The sequence below is a fragment of the Triturus cristatus genome, chromosome 2_2 (genome assembly GCF_964204655.1).
Source record: "Triturus cristatus chromosome 2_2, aTriCri1.1, whole genome shotgun sequence".
NCBI classification, from domain to species: domain Eukaryota; kingdom Metazoa; phylum Chordata; class Amphibia; order Caudata; family Salamandridae; genus Triturus; species Triturus cristatus.
The window spans coordinates 197,697,660-197,717,032 of record NC_140582.1 but is presented as its reverse complement, the minus strand read 5'-3'; the positions used below and the strand labels follow the sequence as shown (position 1 = coordinate 197,717,032).

Here is a 19,373-nt window from a genome sequence, read left to right as displayed (position 1 = left end):
GTTGAGGATACACAGAAAGAGTATCTTCGACAGATGACACTGAGCACTTTGTAAAGGCTCTAAAGAAATGTAGTGCCTTACAGTCTAATTTCTTTGGGGAAGCCACTAGGTGAAAGAAAACTAGTACAGGTGTGCTATAATGGATAATTGGTTAGAAACAGCTTATATCCTTCAATTGGGACTATTTTGAAGGAGAAGAAGGACCAGAGATAGTAAGAGGAGTTTGATCGTAAAATAAACTTGCACGCTACTGGAGATCTTTAGATATGCCAAGATTTATTCTTTGACTTACTAAAAGTAAGCTACATGGAATAAAACAATGTTTAGATTCTGTTATTTCAGACAAACTCAGGTTGACTTGAGAGGAGGAATAGAACAAAAAGGCAAGGCTGATGCTTCAAGCAGATTACTCAAACAGTTACTGTTTTCAAATAATAACACAAGGAGAATTGGGGACCGGGAGCGGAGTTAGGAAGAAGGAGGTCCAGTACCCATGCTCCCACAAAATTAAGTATGTGTACCCGGGGGGTAGATGTTCCTGAGATTAGTGAAAAGGAAGACCAGTAATGGGTAAATAGGACTCACAAACAATAGGAGTCAATGTGAGTGGAAGAGGAATTTCTCCTTTAGAATTTAGTGCCCTCACACACCCTTGCGGGTGTCATTCTTCATCATAGGGCGTTGCTCCTCGTGGGGGTGGCGCTGCAGTCCCTCACGGGCCCCGCAAGAGGGCTCTTTAGCGGAGATCTTTTGAGGAGTAGCCGCAGTTGTGCATGGGGGTGTGTGGGCATATAAAAGGAAAGTCAGTAAGTGTATTAAAATTACTAAATGGCACACAGAACCAAGGTTTTTATTCACGGGTCCAAATAGTAACTTAAAATAGAGTGGATCCTGGAGCTTCTCTTTGGAAAAAAATCTAGAGGGCATATGTATAACTAGCCACTGCTCTCAGGATGGGTGCTGTGGTGTAAACATTCAACTAAAATGGGCTCAACATGTTTCGCGCTCGTTACTGGTCCATAAGGGATCCTATGGCGCTTCGTCAGGACTGGTGATAAAGGTGAAAGTAATGTAGTGAAATAAGAACAGATTCCAGGAAAGGCCTGTGAACCTGTAGTACCTTATTGTTTAAGGAAAATGCGTCCATGCGCTGATAGGCACTCTTTTTGTAGGAACCTATGCTCAACTCCTCTAGTCTGGAGAACGGGCTTCGTCGGCACAGTCTAGGTATGCAGGCTGAGTAATTGTGCTCGCCTGTTCTAGGGATTGTAGACCTACCCCACCTTTGTTGTATGCCGGAAACACACTGTTTTCAAATAACCAAAAATGTTCTTTTGTGAACTGACTCTCTCAGGTGGACATGGTAGATGGTCATGACCTCACAGAGCACTACAATACTTCCATCTTGAACATCCCTGACTTGTTCGCCCCCCCTACAACTAAAAAACATCCACCCAAGTTTCCAAACCTTGGATAAATGACAAGCTTAACACTGAAAGACGCAATCTGAGATTAGCGCGAAGAGCCTTGGGATCCTTGCACTCAATAGAGCACCTGAAACGCTTAGATCACAGATGAACACATACAACAAAATAATCAGAAGTTCGAAAGCCAACTTCATTAAGAACTCAGCTAGACCAAGTTAGAAATCGACCCAAAAAAAAACCTCTGATATTGTCAAGCAGCAATCGAACAACCAACCTAAACCTCCGATACTTGGTCCAACACGATCCCAAATTGCAAAGACTTTGCTTCCTTCTTGTGAAAAACCGAAACTATTGAAATTGATCTACAGTCAGTGAGGGAGCTCCTGATTCCTATCTTACACAAACATTCCGCATCCCTCACAGACTGCTGATCCTGTTGGTCACCATAGGCATTCCCACAAAACAATGCCTCATTGAACACATTCCCACCTCTCAATGAAAGTGACATTCACAACATGCTTATAGCGTTGAAACCATGTAAATCACTTCATTGACCTTAACCTCCGAATATCTTCAAGGAGATCAAATCTTCTATTCTCCCTTTATGGACCAAGATCGTAAATGCCTCGCTCTGCTAAGGTACTATCCCAGACTACTTAAAAGTACAGCAGAAAATCCCATCTTGAAAAGAATACTGCAGATTGCTTAGATCGTAACAATTTCCACCCAACCTCCAACAATCCCACTCTGGCAGTTTCTTGAAAAAAATGTCCAGATCCAACTCTTTAACCACATAGATAATTTGCATTTCCTTGACCAATGCCAATCTAGCTTCCGTCAAGGTCCCAGCACAGAGTCAGCAGTCACTCACATAGTAGATGACTTATTAAAAATGCTGGATCAGAATGAATCGTGTCTTCTTATCCTCCTTGGCTTATCGTCTGCATTAAATACTGTCAAACACAACAGTCTACTAAACCTACTTGACGGAGGATGGGGTTATCAGGGACTGTCCTACATTTGGCTTACCACATTTCTCCATCACAGAACCCAAAGAGTCAAGGTTAATCTATCCCTATCCAAGCTCAATGCAGTCACCCTAGTGGTCTCACAGGGATCCGCCTTGTCACGCACTCTCTTCAACTTATTCAAGGAGCCTCTAGCAGACTCCCTGACATCCTTTAACATTCATTATCACATGTTTGTGGTGACACCCAATTGTACCTGAAAATCTCCTCCCCAGAAAACATCGTGTCCCTCAACACTACTCTACAAAATACTCAGGATTGGCTTACTCGCAACCATCTCAAACTTAACGCTGTCAAAACGGAATTCCTCCTCTTTACTCCACCTAAACACAACCTCAAGATTGACTTATGGATGAAGCATGTAACTGCCTTCAACTGCATACCTCACAATATAGACTCTGCGAGATCTCTGGGAACTACACTAGACAAATGCCTGCACATGCAGGATCACATCAGTACTGCCACCAAAGGTGCCAATTATCAGATAAGCATTTTAAGGAAATTAAAACCCTTCCTCCCCCAGGACGACCTAAATCTGAAGTCCAAACCCTAATCATTCCCAGGCTGGATTACATAAGCGCTACACACTGTGTCCTGTCTAGATACAGGCTGGCCCCTCTAACTGCCTCTCTTATCGCTGCTGCCAGACTTGTCACCAGAAGAAAAACAAACAAACATCTTCCCAGATCTAAAATCCCTGAACTGGCTCCCTCATGAGGCAAGAATACAACTAAAATTTGTGTGCATGACTCAAAGCCTTACATTTCAATACCCCTAGGTATTTGGTACAAAAACTAGAATTATCGGGCAGATGCAGATCATCGCAAAGTACCAGCTCCCTGCTGCTGAAACCGCAGATTTTCCACAAAAAGAAGATTTGCAAAAGAGCTTTCTCAGGTATAGCCCTGAAAATGTGGATTTCTGTGCCTCCGGAAATCTGTTTTATTCAGTCTACTGCCTACTTCAAAAAAACATTTGAAAACACTTCTGATGAACACATTTTTGCCCTCAGATCACATCTTTTGTCTCTTGATCTTATCCTGGACTATTATTCATTTGTTGATCATGACTACTATCCTGCTGATATCCTATTGAAATCATGTTTCCTCAACTTGTTATTTTTATCTGATTGTACATTTCTCATATAGGCAACTGTTCTCTTGTCTCCTACTTGTCTCTTACTTCGATCACTTGAAAAGCGCTCAGATACCCTCACGTATCAGGTTTGTGCTTTATAAAACTTTATAAATAAAATAAACACAACCATGAGCAAACAAGCAACTGTTTTGGGATGCTTACAAGTGATCGTAGGCAACAGGTAAGAGATGGTTGTAGGTTTTTAGGAAAGTCAAAATGTTGACTTACAGGGTGCATCCATATGCCCAAGTCCTAAGCCTGTATCAGGTTTTTGGGTCTCAGGGTAGCCTAAACACCAAACAAAATACAAATCTGATATAGGGGTTATTATGCAGGACAGGAGAATGAATGTCTCCATGTAGAGGTGGTCCAGACACTAGCATAATGTGCTTGAAGAGCTCCTCAGCTATAGGTGATATATTTTCCAAGAATGCTAAAGGTGTAGAGGACACAATGTACAGTTAAACTTCCCAAAATTTAGTTTGGTTTAAGGGATTTAGAAAGCTGAATAGGGTGCCCCAAAACAGGCTGACAATACTCCAATCAGTGACGTCTCAAACCATTAGCAAGTTAACCAGGGGAGGGGCGACTACATTGTGCAACACAAGCAGGACACAGAGACCGTCACATAACCTCCAAAATTCCAGTGCTAACTCTGGGGAAAAAAAGAAAGAGAAAAGGTGCAAAGGGCTAACAGAGAGAATGGATAAGCATACTGAAAAAAAATTCCTTATCCGAGACGCACTAAATCGAATATGTACCCTACTCCCCTGCTTCCTGGTGGGAAACACCACAGTGCTGCTGGCGTTTGAACCACATTCAAATCTCAGCATGACCACAGCGTCAATGATTTGTAATACGCTAGCACCAATTCAGCTGGTCAATTAAATTGTCCCAGGAAACAAGGAGTGGTATAGCTTAAACGATCTGACCGTAGCAAGCAAGTGTGATAGTTATTTTTTATTGCAAGGCTATGCCAAAAAACAAAATGAAAAAAAGACAATATGCCGACATCTAAGCGTGGCCCCACATTATGCTTGAAATAAAAAATGTACCTTCAAGAAAACATTCAACACTGAGGCTGTATTACTACTGATTTCTTTTAAACAATCAGCTTTTTTCAATTGTGCCAAGCTTTATATTATTTGTGAAGGAGAAAATAATAAATCACCTATTAACCAAGAACTCAAATCACAAGAAGCTACAATGTTACAGTGTCACTCAAAGACTTATCATTAATTTAACAAGCGGAGGAAAAATAAAAATCTAATATTTGAAGTTAATATATTAATAAACAAAATACAAAAGCACACTTTGAATCAGCTTTACAACTTAAGCGAAAGAAACTATTTTAAAGTGGATGTAAACAATGGGCAGAGGCTTTGAGAACTAAAATGTTGTGAGGCAATAGGTAAAGAAAGCTGATCCCATGCTGTATGCTGTGGTGGGCGGTTGCAAAATGTGAATGAAAATTTAATAGACCAATGAATGAAGTCAGGTTAAAAAAAAAGCCCCTCTATGTACGTACATTATGTATTTTGTTGGACGGGAGGAAACAATAGTCCAGCAAGAACAGACCTAAAACAAAATTTAAATAACAAAAAGCTAATGTTACCTAATCCAATAGGCACACAAACTTATTAATGAAATTGCTACTTACCAGTCGGTGTAGTTTTGCATCTTGAAGAGTTTCCTGGATCCACATGCTGTGCATTATTCCGCCTAGTGGTTGGGTCCGAAAATGTGTTTTGTTTTTGTTTTCTTTTTCTCTCTTTTTTTTTTGTGGGTGTCCACCTCAGTTTGGAGATAAGCCCATCCCTTGTGTGACATCAGACAGCACCACGGAAGTTCCTGTGCGTAGTCGCCATCTTCTGATTCCCACCTGTTTGTTTCATCTCCCATTTCTGGGGAGGTGAGTGTGTCACATATGAATCCAGCAAATTCTTCAAGCTGCAAAACTACTCCTACTGGTAAGTAACCATGTTGCTGTGTAGTGTGAATTATTTTCTGGATTCACATGCTGTGCATCATATTATGTAGCAGTATCCCTTTCCTTGGGTAGGTTGGGTCGACGTGTGGATGGTTTGTGAAACAGGCGTTGTAGTATTTTCCGTCCCACCTGTGCTTCCCTGTTCATTTGGAAGTCTATGCAGTATTGTTTTGTGAAGGTGTGCGGAGATGACCAAGTTACTGCCATGCTGATTTTGTCAATGGGTGCATTTCCTAGGAATGCCAGAGTTGCACCCTTTTTCCTGATTGAGTGTTCTCTGGGGTGCACGGGTAATGATTTTCCTGCTCTGTTGTAGCAGGATTGTGTAGTCTCTACTGTCCCTCGTGAGATTGTCCCCTGGTCACTGGTGATCCCTTGCTTGGAGGGCAAAGGAGTTGAGAGATTGGTTTCCCTTACGAAAACCATTTGTCTCCTGTAGGTAGTACATCATGCCCTTTGCACATCTAGTGTTTGAAGGGCGTTCTAGGCTTAAGTCTGTCATTATTGGAAGAAGGCAGGTAGTTGTATGCTTTAATTGATGTAGAATTGAGATATCACCTTTGATAGGAACTGTGGATTCATTCGGAGGACTACCTTGATACGTTTTCTGTATTGTCAGAGCTTGTAACTTGCAGACTGCGTAGGGATGTGTTCGCTATTAGGAAGGTTGTCTTTAGGGTTAGAGATTTTAAATCAGTCTTGTGCATTGTCCAAAAGGCTCTGTCATTAATTGTGTTAGTAATGTGTTTCGCTTTCACATAGGAGCAAGTACCCCTCTTGGTGATGCTACCCTTTTTGACCCTTCCAGGAATATTTTCACCACTGGCAATGTGAAGAGACTGCTCTTTGTTGTACCTCTGGTATAAGCTACTGTTGTGGCTAGGTGAACCTTTAAGGCAAATCCGTAGGACAGGCCATTGTCTAACAGGTGTGCGAGGTATATTAGTACAGTTTTCTGTTCTGTCCTTGTTTGCATCCTTTTGTTGTCTGTGCACCAGCAGATGTATCTGTTCCACTTCTCCGTGTAGTATTTTCTTGTGCTTGGTTTCCAAGCCTCCCTAAGGATTTCCATCGTCCTGTGGGGTAGAGGTTGATGACCAAATTCTAGGTATTGAGGAGCTGAGCTTCTAGGCTGAGAGTGGCTGGCTCCGGATGGTACACTCTTCTGTTTTAAATAGCTAGCAGATCCTGTTCTGCCTTGTTGGGGTCATTTGCCCTCTGTACATCTCCAGTAGGTCTGAATAAAAGGTCTGTCTGGCCCATTGTGAGGCTACGAGGATGAGTGATGTCCCTGGCAGTCTGGTTTTGGCCAGTACCCTTGAAATCAAGGGAATTGGTAGAAAGGCGTATGCATATTTCCCTGACCAGTTTAGTGACAGAGCATTCGCTTTGGAATGGTGGTGTGGGAACCTGGAGGCGAGGTCTTGGCATTCTGCTATTCGCAGGTTTGCGAAGAGGTCTGTGCTTGCTGTGCCCCAGATATTAAAGACGTTGTCCAGTACCTCCTGCTTCATCTCACATTTGTGTGAGGGGCTGTCTTGCCTGCTCAGTCGGTCTGCCTCTGTGTTCTGCTTCCCTGGTAGGTGGATTGTCTGTGGCATGATTTCCCTTAAGATCATCCACCTCCATATCTCTTGTGCCAGTTTGGACAGAGGGAAGGACTCTGTTCCCCTTTGCTTGTTGAGATAGAGCATAGTCTGTTTGGATCAGTACTGTCTGTCCTATTATATGCGTCTGGAAAGCTTTCCAAGGCAAGAAAAACGGTCTTCATCTCTAGAAAGTTTATGTTTTTCAGGGCATCCATGGGGTTCCAGAGTCCTCCGACCTTCAGGTTACCTTGTGTGGTCCCCAACCCCTGTGGGATGCATCTGTTATGGTCAACGTGGCAGCTGGTGTATTGAAGGGTCTCCTTATGTTCACATCAGATGAATTCCACCATTCTATTTCCCCTTGTACCTCTGCTGTGACAACCACTAGATCCTTCCAGCTCCCTGTGGCTTCTGACCATTTGTTGCAGATCCATTCCTGTATGGGGAGCATATGCAGTCTTGCATTCGGTATGAGTGGGATGCATGATGTCATCATGTCCATCAACTTCAAGACAGTCCTCACTGTCATAGACTGCCCCTCTGGTAAAGGCAAGTTTGCTCTTCAATTGCCTCTGCTCTCTTGTGGACTGGGTATGCCTGTGCTGTACTTGAATTTATGGTTGCTCTTAGGAACAACTTCACTTGTTCCGGTTGTGGTGAAGGCATTTTGTGCTTTATTATGAACCCGAGGCAGTGCCAGTGTTGTAATTACTGTCTGCATGTCCTTATGGCATCTTTGCTTGAGTGTGCTTTTACTAACCAGTCGTCTATATAAGGGTAGACATGAATGCCTTGTCTTCTTAGGTTCACTGCTACCGCCGCTAGACACTTTGTGCATATGCTTGGTGCGGATTTTATGTCAAAGGATAGCACCCTGAACTGGTAGTTTACTTTGTCAAGAATTAATCTGAGAAACTTCTTGTATTTTTGGTTCATCTGTATGTGCAAGTAGAAATCCTTTAGAACTAAAGTGTACATATACTGCTCTATTCTTAGGAGTGGTATTACCTCATGTACTTTTTCCATCTTAAAGTGTTGAGTTCATATGAACTAGTTTGGAAATCTGAGGCCCAGGATTGGTCTTAGCACTAGTTCTTGTTTTAGTACCAGAAAGTATGGCAAGTAGATGCCACTGCCCGCTTTCTTTGGCGAAACCCTTGTTATGGCTCTTTTTTGGAAGAGCTCTTTGACTTCTTCTTGCACTTGTGTGAGTTTCTGTCCCTTGAAGTTCCTTATCTTCGGATTGAGAGTGGAGGTGTCTTGGCGAGTTCTATGGAGTATCCATGTTTAATTAGGTTTAGGATCCAGTTGTCTGATGGGATTGTTTTCCACTCCCCAGGAACACCCCTATTCTAACCCCCACGGGTGTATTGTGGTGGTGCTGGGTGACAACCGAGTCACTTGCACGTTGATCTTCCCCCTCTGGGAGGTTGGCCTTTTCCTCTTGGCCTCCCTCAAAAAGGTTGTTTTGCCGGGTGTTGCCATTGATGGTGTAGTGCTTGCTGTGTTGCTTGGTGATTAAGGCTTTGGGGATGCTTCTGCCAGGTTGTGAATGCTGCCCTGCCACTAGACCTTCTGTTTGCGGCTCCCCTTCTCCATGACCTTCACCGTGTCATTGTCCTTTTTTTATCTGTTGTTGCACCTCGTCTACAGACGTCGCCTGTTGAAGGGCATGTTGATAATATATGCATGTACCTCTGTTTTGAAGCCTGAGACCCTGAGACAGGCGTGTCTCCAGACTTTTATGTAGGTAAACATCTGTCTCATGGCTGTGTCTACTGCATCCAGGGCAGATTTAAGCAGGTGTTGGGGATATTTGTTACCTCTAGGATCACGGTCTTGGTCCACTTGCACTACTCCTCTGGAAGATGGTGCATTATCCCTTCTATCTAGTCCCATTGCTGATGGCCATAGCACTTAAGAAGTGCGTTGGAGTTAGCTATTCTCCACTGAGTGGCTGCTGCCCTTATCCCTCACTCCCTCTTGAACACTTGCTTGCATCAATGGTTTTGTCGACTTTTTGCCCCCATTAGCGTCCTTTGCGTGGATTCAGTGTGGCTTCTCTCTGCTTGTGTGGACCTTCGGTTGTCGGGTGTTTCAATGCCAAGGCTGCCTTTGAGAACTTTGAGTCTAAGGACTTAGCGTCTGTGCCTTTTGTTACATTTAAGAAGGTACTCTGGCAGGTGATATAATCCAGGAGTCATAGGTGTAGTTAAGTATATTTATTTGTCATAAGTTAGATGGTAAGAATGCCCCACCGGGAGCAGCATCCAGCTGCTCAGCCCATCTCACTCAACTGCCCACACTTCAAACCATGCATCCATGAACATTCCAAATGACATCACACACACACAGGCTGAGCAGCAGGGAGAAGGAGAAGACAAGAATACCACATCTCCTTTCTTTAAATAATAAAACAAAAGATACAAAGGAAAATCACAGTAAGTCCTGACAATGACAATCCAGGACAACAAATAAACAGTGACTAAAATGTATGAATAAATTCACATAAAATTTTAAAATAGAATAACATCACTATGTAAGAACTCCAATCAAGGAGAATAATTTAAAATGGTATGATTGATTTATCACACCACAAGACAAAACACCACTCCACTAAATTCAAAAGGACGTCACATTATGCATTAACATGAAAAGAAACACACTTCCACCTAGCACAACCCAATTAACACAATACACAACCTACAAACCAACCATCACTGCAAAACCTCACATGACAACACATGCGTCAATAACCAAATGTAAAAACATCACAGGACACTACCATTCACCCATTCACACTGACACACAAAACATTACCTAACCACCATCCCACTTACCAACCAAAAATACCCAAAATATCACAAGTCATGCCAGTTGGCCAGACCAGCACAAAAAGCGATAAACAGGTAACTGATGGCGCCTATCAAATTAACCGGGACTGAAAAGTATCATTCCAAACAAAATACACACAGCATGAAGAATAAGAAACCTCACAACCTAACTAACTATACATATGCTATAGCATAAAACAACTTTATGGTTAAAACTTTAAAAAAAAAAGTACATGACCACCTGCGCTCAGGGTTCGCGACTCCCTGAAACGCACACTAAGACAACACACACTTTAAGGGCTTTAATGACTCCCGTACATTCACAGGACACTGATTCCTGGAACGCACACCCAGATAACACATTGCACACTTTAACCGATGCCTAGGCCACACCACTTTAAAAAGGGTACATGACACCCTAGCGCTCAACGGATACATGACTTCCTGAACGCACACCTAGACAACACTTAATACACATTAAAGGAATTTAGACCCTTGAACAACCATCTAGGCAAACCACTTTAAAGGGGTACAAGACTCTCCCCAGCGTACCAGGATACATGACCTCCTGAACGCACACCTAGACAAACACTTTAAAGGGTATTAGGCCCCTGAACACAACCCTAGGCAAACCACTTTAAAGGAGTACATGACTCCCCAGCGTACCAGGAGACATAACACCCTGGAACGCACGCCTAGACTTAACCACCACTAACTTTAAAGATTAAAAATGCATGCAAACCAATTAAATGAACCCTTGAATTCAAAGGCACAAAATAAATGTAACAAGATCATAACGTTTAAATGCTCATAACAATAAGTGATTTACGATATAAAATGCATGTAAAAACAAGCATACTGACTTACTTACAGGTCAAAAATTATTATTATTAGAATGGAGACAAATTAGAATAATGCTGTAGGACTCAGAAATGGCAATATAATAAATTAAAATAATAAATGTAGTCACCGTTGTCGTCTCTGAAAGATGCACGAAAGAAAATCCCAACAGTACCCAAGATGAAATCCAACTCATTAAGATCGAACAAAGTCCACCAGATGGCAGTGTTGCCATAAGTTTGATATAAAGAAATGCCCAAAAATGCATCGATTTCCATTGTGAGGAATAAAGGATCGGTGCAGCGCTCATCACAGTACTTACATCGTAGCTGACAGGAATTAGCTCAAATGTGTCAATCACCTTAACTTTTCTTGGATGAAGTAAAAACAGAAGTCTTTCTGCAAAGAAGTTTTTCCATTTTTTTTTTATAAATAAAGATGAATTACCTCACGCTCCTTTAAGTTAAATTTGTTCAACTCCGGACACTGCAGTGAACAAATCCGCAGCGATTAGGCACGCAACTCGGCTTCAGTTCACTTACACTTGATTAAAAGCAAACACAAGATGGCAGCACGCAGGATTGACGCTCGCCGGGTGGCTCCAGGTGCGTCTGAGAGGAACGACGTGAACAAGCACAAGCAGTGTAATCGCCGGTGCAGTCACAGATGGAATGGCTACGACGTCGAAAAAGATGCCAGTGTCATGATGCTGCCAGCTCGAGCGTACATCGTTAAAGAGCAGGTAAGGGCGCGCGGACTGTGCACTGCACGCGCCTTCAACTTCAAAAATAGCTTCGTTTTAAAAAAAAAAAAAAAAAAATCACCATTGAGCACTTCAGTTTTTTTCCTAGATCTTCACCGGACAGCCACAGAACACAGTCACAATCTGTTGAACCGGCACTGTTGAACCGATAAATATTTGCAAGGTGTCTCATTTTCCACAGTGCACGCAGTTAAAAATCAAATAAAGTCAAATGTGCCTCCCATGTACCTCACCATAACTCACAGTCTCTTAATTGCACCTTTGATCTTGTGCCTTGCAACCGTGCCGCTCCTGTGCACTTTATTTTCACAACATATCAGAGCATCATACTCATTTTCAAGGACTCGGCCATCATAGAAACAGCAGGGTTTTTTTAGCACTCAAGAATACAACGAAGGCAGCTGTTAATGTTGCACTGGCCCCAGACGCTCTTTCAGTGTCACGTTTATTACCAGATCACTGCACACCGGGGCTCGATACTTGCCCCCGAGCAAAGCATTTAATCATTGAGTAACTCAAAACCAAAAAGTCGATGACAGCAAGCATCATTCCACAGAGCATCTTGACTAATGAAGCTCGAGTTCAGAGAGGTTTAACAACAGGAATGCTGACAGTTGTAAATATCAACAGCATTACTGAAACTGGGTTGTAGCCACAATGACTAAAATATTCAAAATAGACAGTCAGTGGGTAGCTAAAAGTCCAATGCTGGTGGGTTTAAGATTTAAGGTCGCACTCTTAAAACACATCTTGTATTTAATTATTTATTTTTTTTGAGGAAGGAAATGTCAACAGGTTACAAATTGCTTGAGCCACACGCAACTTCCAACGCCAGAAACATACCTTGGTGAGCTGTCTGTTACAAAAGACACCGGTGGGGCATCCAAGGCGTGGATTAGTTTAGTCTTCAGGCTCAGCTTGCTTCAGTTACATCAGTTTCATCAGTTCCTTCAGTTTCTTCAATTCCTTAGGCCTTTTTGCGTGGTTCTTTGCTTCCAAATCGTCGCCACTGTTACATTTAAGAAGGTACTCTGGCAGGTGATATAATCCAGGAGTCATAGGTGTAGTTAAGTATATTTATTTGTCATAAGTTAGATGGTAAGAATGCCCCACCGGGAGCAGCATCCAGCTGCTCAGCCCATCTCACTCAACTGCCCACACTTCAAACCATGCATCCATGAACATTCCAAATGACATCACACACACACAGGCTGAGCAGCAGGGAGAAGGAGAAGACAAGAATACCACACCTTTCAACGGTTTCATTACCTTTAGCTGTAAACCAAGGTCTTTAAGGGATTCCTGTGTCTTATGAGTGCTAGCTATGTTGTGGTCTACTAGCCTCGGTCAGCGTTGTCCCTTAAGTTTCTTCAGACGCGACGTAGGCCCTGTAGTCTTCGTCTTTGTAGTCCCTCTGTAACCCAAGTTTGCAGAACTCGAGGTGGTCTCTTTGTGTGAATCTGAGGTGGTAGTTGGGGCAGAATTTAAAGGGGGTATTTTCCATGACACTCTTCTGCCTCTACCCTCTTCATTCTAAGGCCACGTGGGCATTAACGGCTGTGTTCCCCATCAGGTCCGAGAAGGCATGCCTTTTCCGTTTCTTAGATTTTCTGGTAGCCTGTGGTGGTTTTTGGTGTTTTTTTGTGCTCTGGTCTCTTTTTCTGTCTTCTCTGTAATGAAGAATCTGAAGATGGCTACCACGCACAGGAACATCCATTGCACCATTCGACATCATACAAGGGATCCACTTACCACCAAATGGTGGTCGACATCACCCACAACTAACTAAAAAGAAAAGCACTTTTTCGGAACTAAGCACTAGGAGCCAGAATAATGCACAGCATGCGAATCCAGAAAACTATTCATGTTGCAAAGCTATATTTTATACTAACCTCTCTTTTCCTCAACTGCATTTTGCTCTTATTGCTGCCTACAGTTATCGCCAAGAATAATTCGTTTTAGTGCGATTTCTCCTTCTCTTTTTACTCTTCAAACATTGAATTCACATCTTCTAGGTATTTTTGTATATTGATTAACAGACTTGTTTCCGTGTGTTTTTGCTAATACTGCTGCTGGAACGCTGGAAGCAATTTACTGGCTGGGAATTGCACATGCTTCTCATTAGCAGCCCATTCAGAAAAGGATGTTCCTGATGCAATTATCACCAGTCACATCTGCATATGCTGACGTTTTCTGTGAAAATTCCATTTCGGAATTCATAAATCTTCGAAATTAAGTCTGTTCAAGTGGACCCAAAGGTGTTTTACTCCATGCACGTCAGTCGTGTTTTCTCTTCACATAGTGTAAGACGTACAGACATTACCGCGAATGTATATGTTTTAAAATTGGAGCTATGCTCACTGCTGAATATGGAAACATCAATGCAAACAGTAAAGGTCACAAAAGAGCCAAAAGATCTGTAGGACAGTTTATAACAAGGCATTCAATTAGCAGCAAAAACAGTGGTGAATATGTGTTACCTTGTGCATCTATTAACATTCTGAGTGTTCCCAATAGTTTGAACTGCACTGGAGGCATCTCAGATCGCAGAAATTTGAGTACTTCTTCTGCTACACCTGCTGACAGCATCTTTGCTTTATTTATTACTGAAAACCAAACATAATAATACATTGTATTCATCATTTTGAATAAAGTGAAATTATGTTAAAGTACTTTGATGAAATAAACACAGATACTGCATTCATCCACTCTTGGGCAAATATTCCACTACCAACACATTGATCCCCAAAAGTTAGCAAAAGCCCTACTTTGAGTGCAAGACCAGACCGAGATCCATTTCACTGAAACCTCAACATGGCTTGGGTGTGTGCAGCACTCTTCATCCTCCTGCATAGAACAAGCACTGTCACCTCAGCTTGACTCAAAAAAGATCACCGTAAAGTACTGCCATTTTTACAGGTACAGACATAAATAAGGATAAACCGTGATCCATCCTTGGTTGACCACATATAATCACGAATAACCATGGCTTGTATGTGAGCATATACATAGGGAGGGCAAGCAGCACAGCTGGTTTGCTGCAATGGTAATTTTTTCTTTCGCTTATATCTAGTTTTTGTCCGAATTTGAACTTGCTGCAAAGAATATATTACGCATACCTCATTCTAATGATGATCTCCGGAGTTCTAGTACAGCACTTTTAAATCTTTACTTGAGGCTAGAATTAAACTTGCCAATTGTTAAGAACATGCAGTGATAGTGATGGGTGTGCTCTGGTCTTACACCTTCATAGAATTCTCCAATGAGGAAAACATCCTTCTGGCGATCGGAAACTTGGAAATGCGCTGGCATTATTTTGTTCCCCAAAGACACAACAACCAAGGTGTGGAAGGAAAATCTTCTTTGTAAGTACCTAGCCCGTGAACTACTGCTAGACCATCGCGGCAATGCTGAACTACGTTCAAAGCATCACAGCTAGTAAGGGCAAAGGATTGGGTGTTACAGGCTTGAAGTGATGAGGGTGACAAGACTCAAGTGGATTAATGCTCAGCACTAGCTGAAGTCCTCAAATCAGCTAGAGGAATCATTACCTAGATGGGGTCTACATAGTCCTATCCTGTTGATATGAACGTATGGATTCTGTGCACCCAGGGGCACACCCAGACTGCTATTGGTTACAGGTTTCGTTTGCATCTGCGTTACCTCAGTCTTTTTAATCTTTTGAATTTCATGAAAATAAGTGTCAACGGCCTTGGTATATAATGGTACCGGTTATTCAAACACTAAGAATAAATTAGATTTCGGTCTCCTTGATCAACAGAAGGTTGTACCACAGCAGGTATTCTGCTGTTGCCATAATTGATGACTATGTTCCCTTTCAATTTGTTTTGCTATTTTCCTAAACAAGGAAGAAAAAGTTACATTTGGCTCTGTAGTGAAAATTTCATACAGTGGGAGTCATAATTACAGACCTTCGATAGGTTTTGCTTTGCACTCAAAGGTAAGCACAATAGTAAATTATTCTGCGAAGCTTGTGACAGTGAAAACTCAAAAGAGAAGTAATATAGCCTATGTTCGCCTGCTGGAACCATAGGTCAGATGGTAGGCTTAGCCGCAACATCTCCACGACAAAGGAAGTTTGCAACTAATAACGCAATTAGAGGGAAAAACATGGTTTTAATGTCATAGATCAGATCAACAAAAAACAATTAAACCTCTAGGTAGCTTCATGCAGAAAGAACTAACTTCACACGAGTTACAAAGCGGCACGTGGCACAGTAGCCACCACCACAATGAAGGCTCTTGGGCTGTTCACTTGATTTGTTCCTGGTGGACATGATTTGATTACATTTATTTCTTTAAAAAGGCACATCCACAGTCACTTTCGGGCTATGGAATAATCAAATAATTGAAAATAAAACCGTGCAGGAGCCTAGCGCGCAACCAAGATGGCCGCGTAGGTGCGAGGCTCCCGAGGACCGCCGCGACCTCCTGAATTAATCCTGGCGATATCCTGTCCTTGTTGAGGGGACTGTGTCGGTGAACCCGAGCTGAGGCGCCGCCCGTTCTTTGGGCTCGAATCGGACCCCGAACACCGGTGGGAGCATCGATTGAAGGTTGCGGCCTTCTCCTCGCCGGCCCCCCGGATTGGAGTAGTGGGGCGATCCGGGGACGAAGTGAATAACAACGGCGAGCGGGGCTGAGCGACTCGCATACCCCGCACTTTCACTTTCGCTTTTGCGCCCTCCTTGCCTCTGGCGGGGTCGGGCTGCGGAGCGGGGTGCGGTGGTGTTGCCTTGTCCAGGTGCCCGGCTGACCCGCCGGCGGTGGGTTGACCCGCTGCCCGGTGGTCGCCCCCGTCCCCCCCCCTGACACCCGTGATTTGGTGTGGCGGCCCGTTTGGAGATCTTGGCACGACGGGGTAAGGGCCAGCATGTCCACCAAACAAGATGGCGACCGGGCGAAGATGAAGACAACCCGCCGTGGCACGGCGCACCAGGCCAATAGTATGGATCGCTATACGCTCCAGAAGGGTTCTCCGGAGACAGCGCGGTCATCCCTGGTGGGCCCGACGGAGGCATCTGCCCAACCGGTGGATCTGACCCTCCGGGACGTCATGGGCGCCATCGCAGAGATGAAGGCCTCGGTGGACCAGCGTTTTGATACCTTGGCGCAAAAAATTGACTCGGTCCTGGTGGATGTGGGCCTTGTGAGGGCAGACTTGTCAAAAACGAATGACCGAGTTGACTCCCTGGCCCACACCACAACGAGCCTCACGACGGACGTGGTGGCCCTCCAGAAGGAGGTGCGCCGGCTTGGCCAGGCGAGCGCCCTGATGGACCGGCGACTGGAGGATTCCGAGGGTCGGGCCCGGAGGAACAATGTTCGCATTATTGGTGTGCCGGAGGGCCGAGAGGCGGAGGCGGCGGATCTCTTTGTGGAAGAATTGATCCTGACCCATCTCCAGCCCCGGGGGCTGAGTAAGCTTTTTGCGGTGGAGCGTGCCCACCGGGTCCCTGGGGGCCGCCCTAAGACCGGTGCCCCGCCGCGGCCTATTATTGCCCGGATTTTTAATTTCCGGGACAGAGACGCCATCCTCCAGACCTCCAGGCAACAGGGACCGGTCAGGCTGGACAACATGGATGTACACTTCTACCCAGACTTTACTCCGGCGGTCCAGAAGCAGCGACAGAGCTTTCTCGGTATTAAACGTCGCCTAAGGGACCTAAACCTCAAGTACTCAATGCTCTTTCCGGCTAAGCTGAGGGTGGAGGTGGATGGCCGTACGCACTTCTTCGACCGGCCTGAGGCGGCTGGGGACTGGTTAGATACTTTGCCTGGAGATCGGGGTGGGGGGGGCTCGGCTGGCGGGGAGGGCCCGCCGGATCAGAATTGAGGGGTGACTGTATAGGCCTTGCTCGGGATATTACTCCTTTACCATATATTGCTTTTGTATGTTCCCCTCCCATGGAGGTTGGGTGGGGTCTGCTGGGGGCTTCCCTCCTCCTCGGGGGGACTAGTTAGTACTTAGCTATGGGGCGACAGGCACACTGCACTTTGGGGGGGCTGACTGGGCTCATGCAGGGGTGCAGGGAGGGGGGAGTTCTGTTGGGACCGGGGGGTGGGGGGGGTGTGTTGTTTGTTAACACCGCAAGGCAAACCCGCAACTGTTTTGTCGTTTTTACGATGCTCGGTGGGGGGCGACCGATTGTTTTGACGTATCATGGGGGGTAGGGATTTGATTGTGTTGTCATGGAATGTTAACGGCCTGGGGGATAGGATTAAGCGTGGTGTGGTCCTGCAGTATTTAAAACGTATTTCACCAGATGTTGTCTTCCTGCAGGAGACACACCTTATAGGTAACACCTTTCATGCAATGAATCGGCGGGGATATCGTTTGGCGGCCCACTCCGGCTTCACTTCGGGCTCGCGGGGGGTGGGCATTATGGTCAAGAACTCGCTCCCGTTGGAGATTGACGAGGTGCGCCATGATGAGAGGGGACGTTACACTGTTCTGGTGGGACGAATGGAGGGTAGAGTGTTTATCTTTATATCAGTGTACGTCCCGCCTGGGTTACAAGCCACTACATTTGCGGACCTGGGGCGCCTCCTTCTGGACCTTCCGGGTGGCCTGTTGGTGGTTGGAGGGGACTTTAACGCGGTTGCCTCTGGGTCTATGGACCGCCATCCCCCTAGGGACCTCCCCCGGGCACAGGCGTGGCTGCCCGGCCTTTTAGACACGCTGGGCCTGGTGGATTGCTGGCGCTTAAAGCATCCCGTATTGCAACAGTACACCTTCCACTCGGGGGCCCATGGTAGCCTCTCGCGGCTTGATTACATCCTTGTCCCGGCGGCCCAGGCAGGGAGGGTGGGGGAGGTGCGCCATTTGGCACGGGGTATCTCAGACCACTCCCCATTGTTGTTGCATTTCGATGTCTTCCCGAGGGGGGATGGCAGGGTGGCCCCGATCAATGCATGGTATTTGCGCGACCCCACCATTCGTGCCGACTTGATCAAATCCTTACAGCGCTATTTCGATGAGAATGTGGGGTCGGTCCCGTCTGCCATCTCCCTGTGGGAGGCTTTCAAGGTGGTTCTTAGAGGGGAGGCCCTCTCCTTTATTTCCAATGCCCGGCGGCGCGAGCGGGAGGAGGTGACCCGGGTTGAGGCCGAGATTGCAGAACTGGAGGGTGACCTGGGGAGCGGGGTAACAGACGCCAAGTTGCATGTTTTGCATTTAAAGCAGGCGGCCTATCGGGCCCTCGTTACGGAGGCGGCCAGGGGCCTCAGTAGAGAGCAGCAGGGGCGATTGTATGATGTGGGTGACAAGGCTGGCAAATTGATTGCGTGGTTGGACAGGAGGGAGAGAGCGAGCCGCGTGGTGCCTTTGATTGAGAGCGTGGATGGTGTGTGCGTCACTGAGCCGGAAGCCATTGTCTCCTGCTTCGCGGATTATTTCCGCGAAGTCTACTCCCCGGTTTCTCCCTGCTCGGAGGAGGATTCCCATGCCTTGCTTCGGGACATCGCACTGCCCTCCCTTACGGTGGAGGACAGGGATTCGCTGGACGCCCCTCCCACCTCGGACGAAATTGCCTCGGCTATTCGTTCGGTTGCATCCGGCAAGGCCATGGGCCCCAATGGTATTCCCATTGAGCTATACAAGTTGCGCCCGGATGTGCTGGCGCCCCACCTGCGCGCGATGTTCCTTGCGGCCCACTCGCGGGGCTCCCTCCCGCCGGACCAGCGTCTGGCTACAATTGTGGTGATCCACAAGGAGGGGAAGCCCCGTGAGCGGGTCACATCC

At 45.4% G+C, this 19,373-nt stretch overlaps 1 protein-coding gene across 3 annotated transcripts in view; it reads right to left on the bottom strand.

The window, feature by feature from the left end:
* The window catches only part of RAP1GDS1 (Rap1 GTPase-GDP dissociation stimulator 1), a 629,061-nt gene that overhangs the window by 48,794 nt on the left and 560,894 nt on the right, over positions 1-19,373 (bottom strand). For all 3 annotated transcript variants that reach the window (XM_085641163.1, XM_085641161.1, XM_085641162.1), the window contains one exon: positions 14,089-14,214. In XM_085641163.1, coding sequence (XP_085497289.1) covers positions 14,089-14,214 — 126 coding nt within the window. The remainder of the gene's footprint in view (positions 1-14,088; positions 14,215-19,373) is intronic.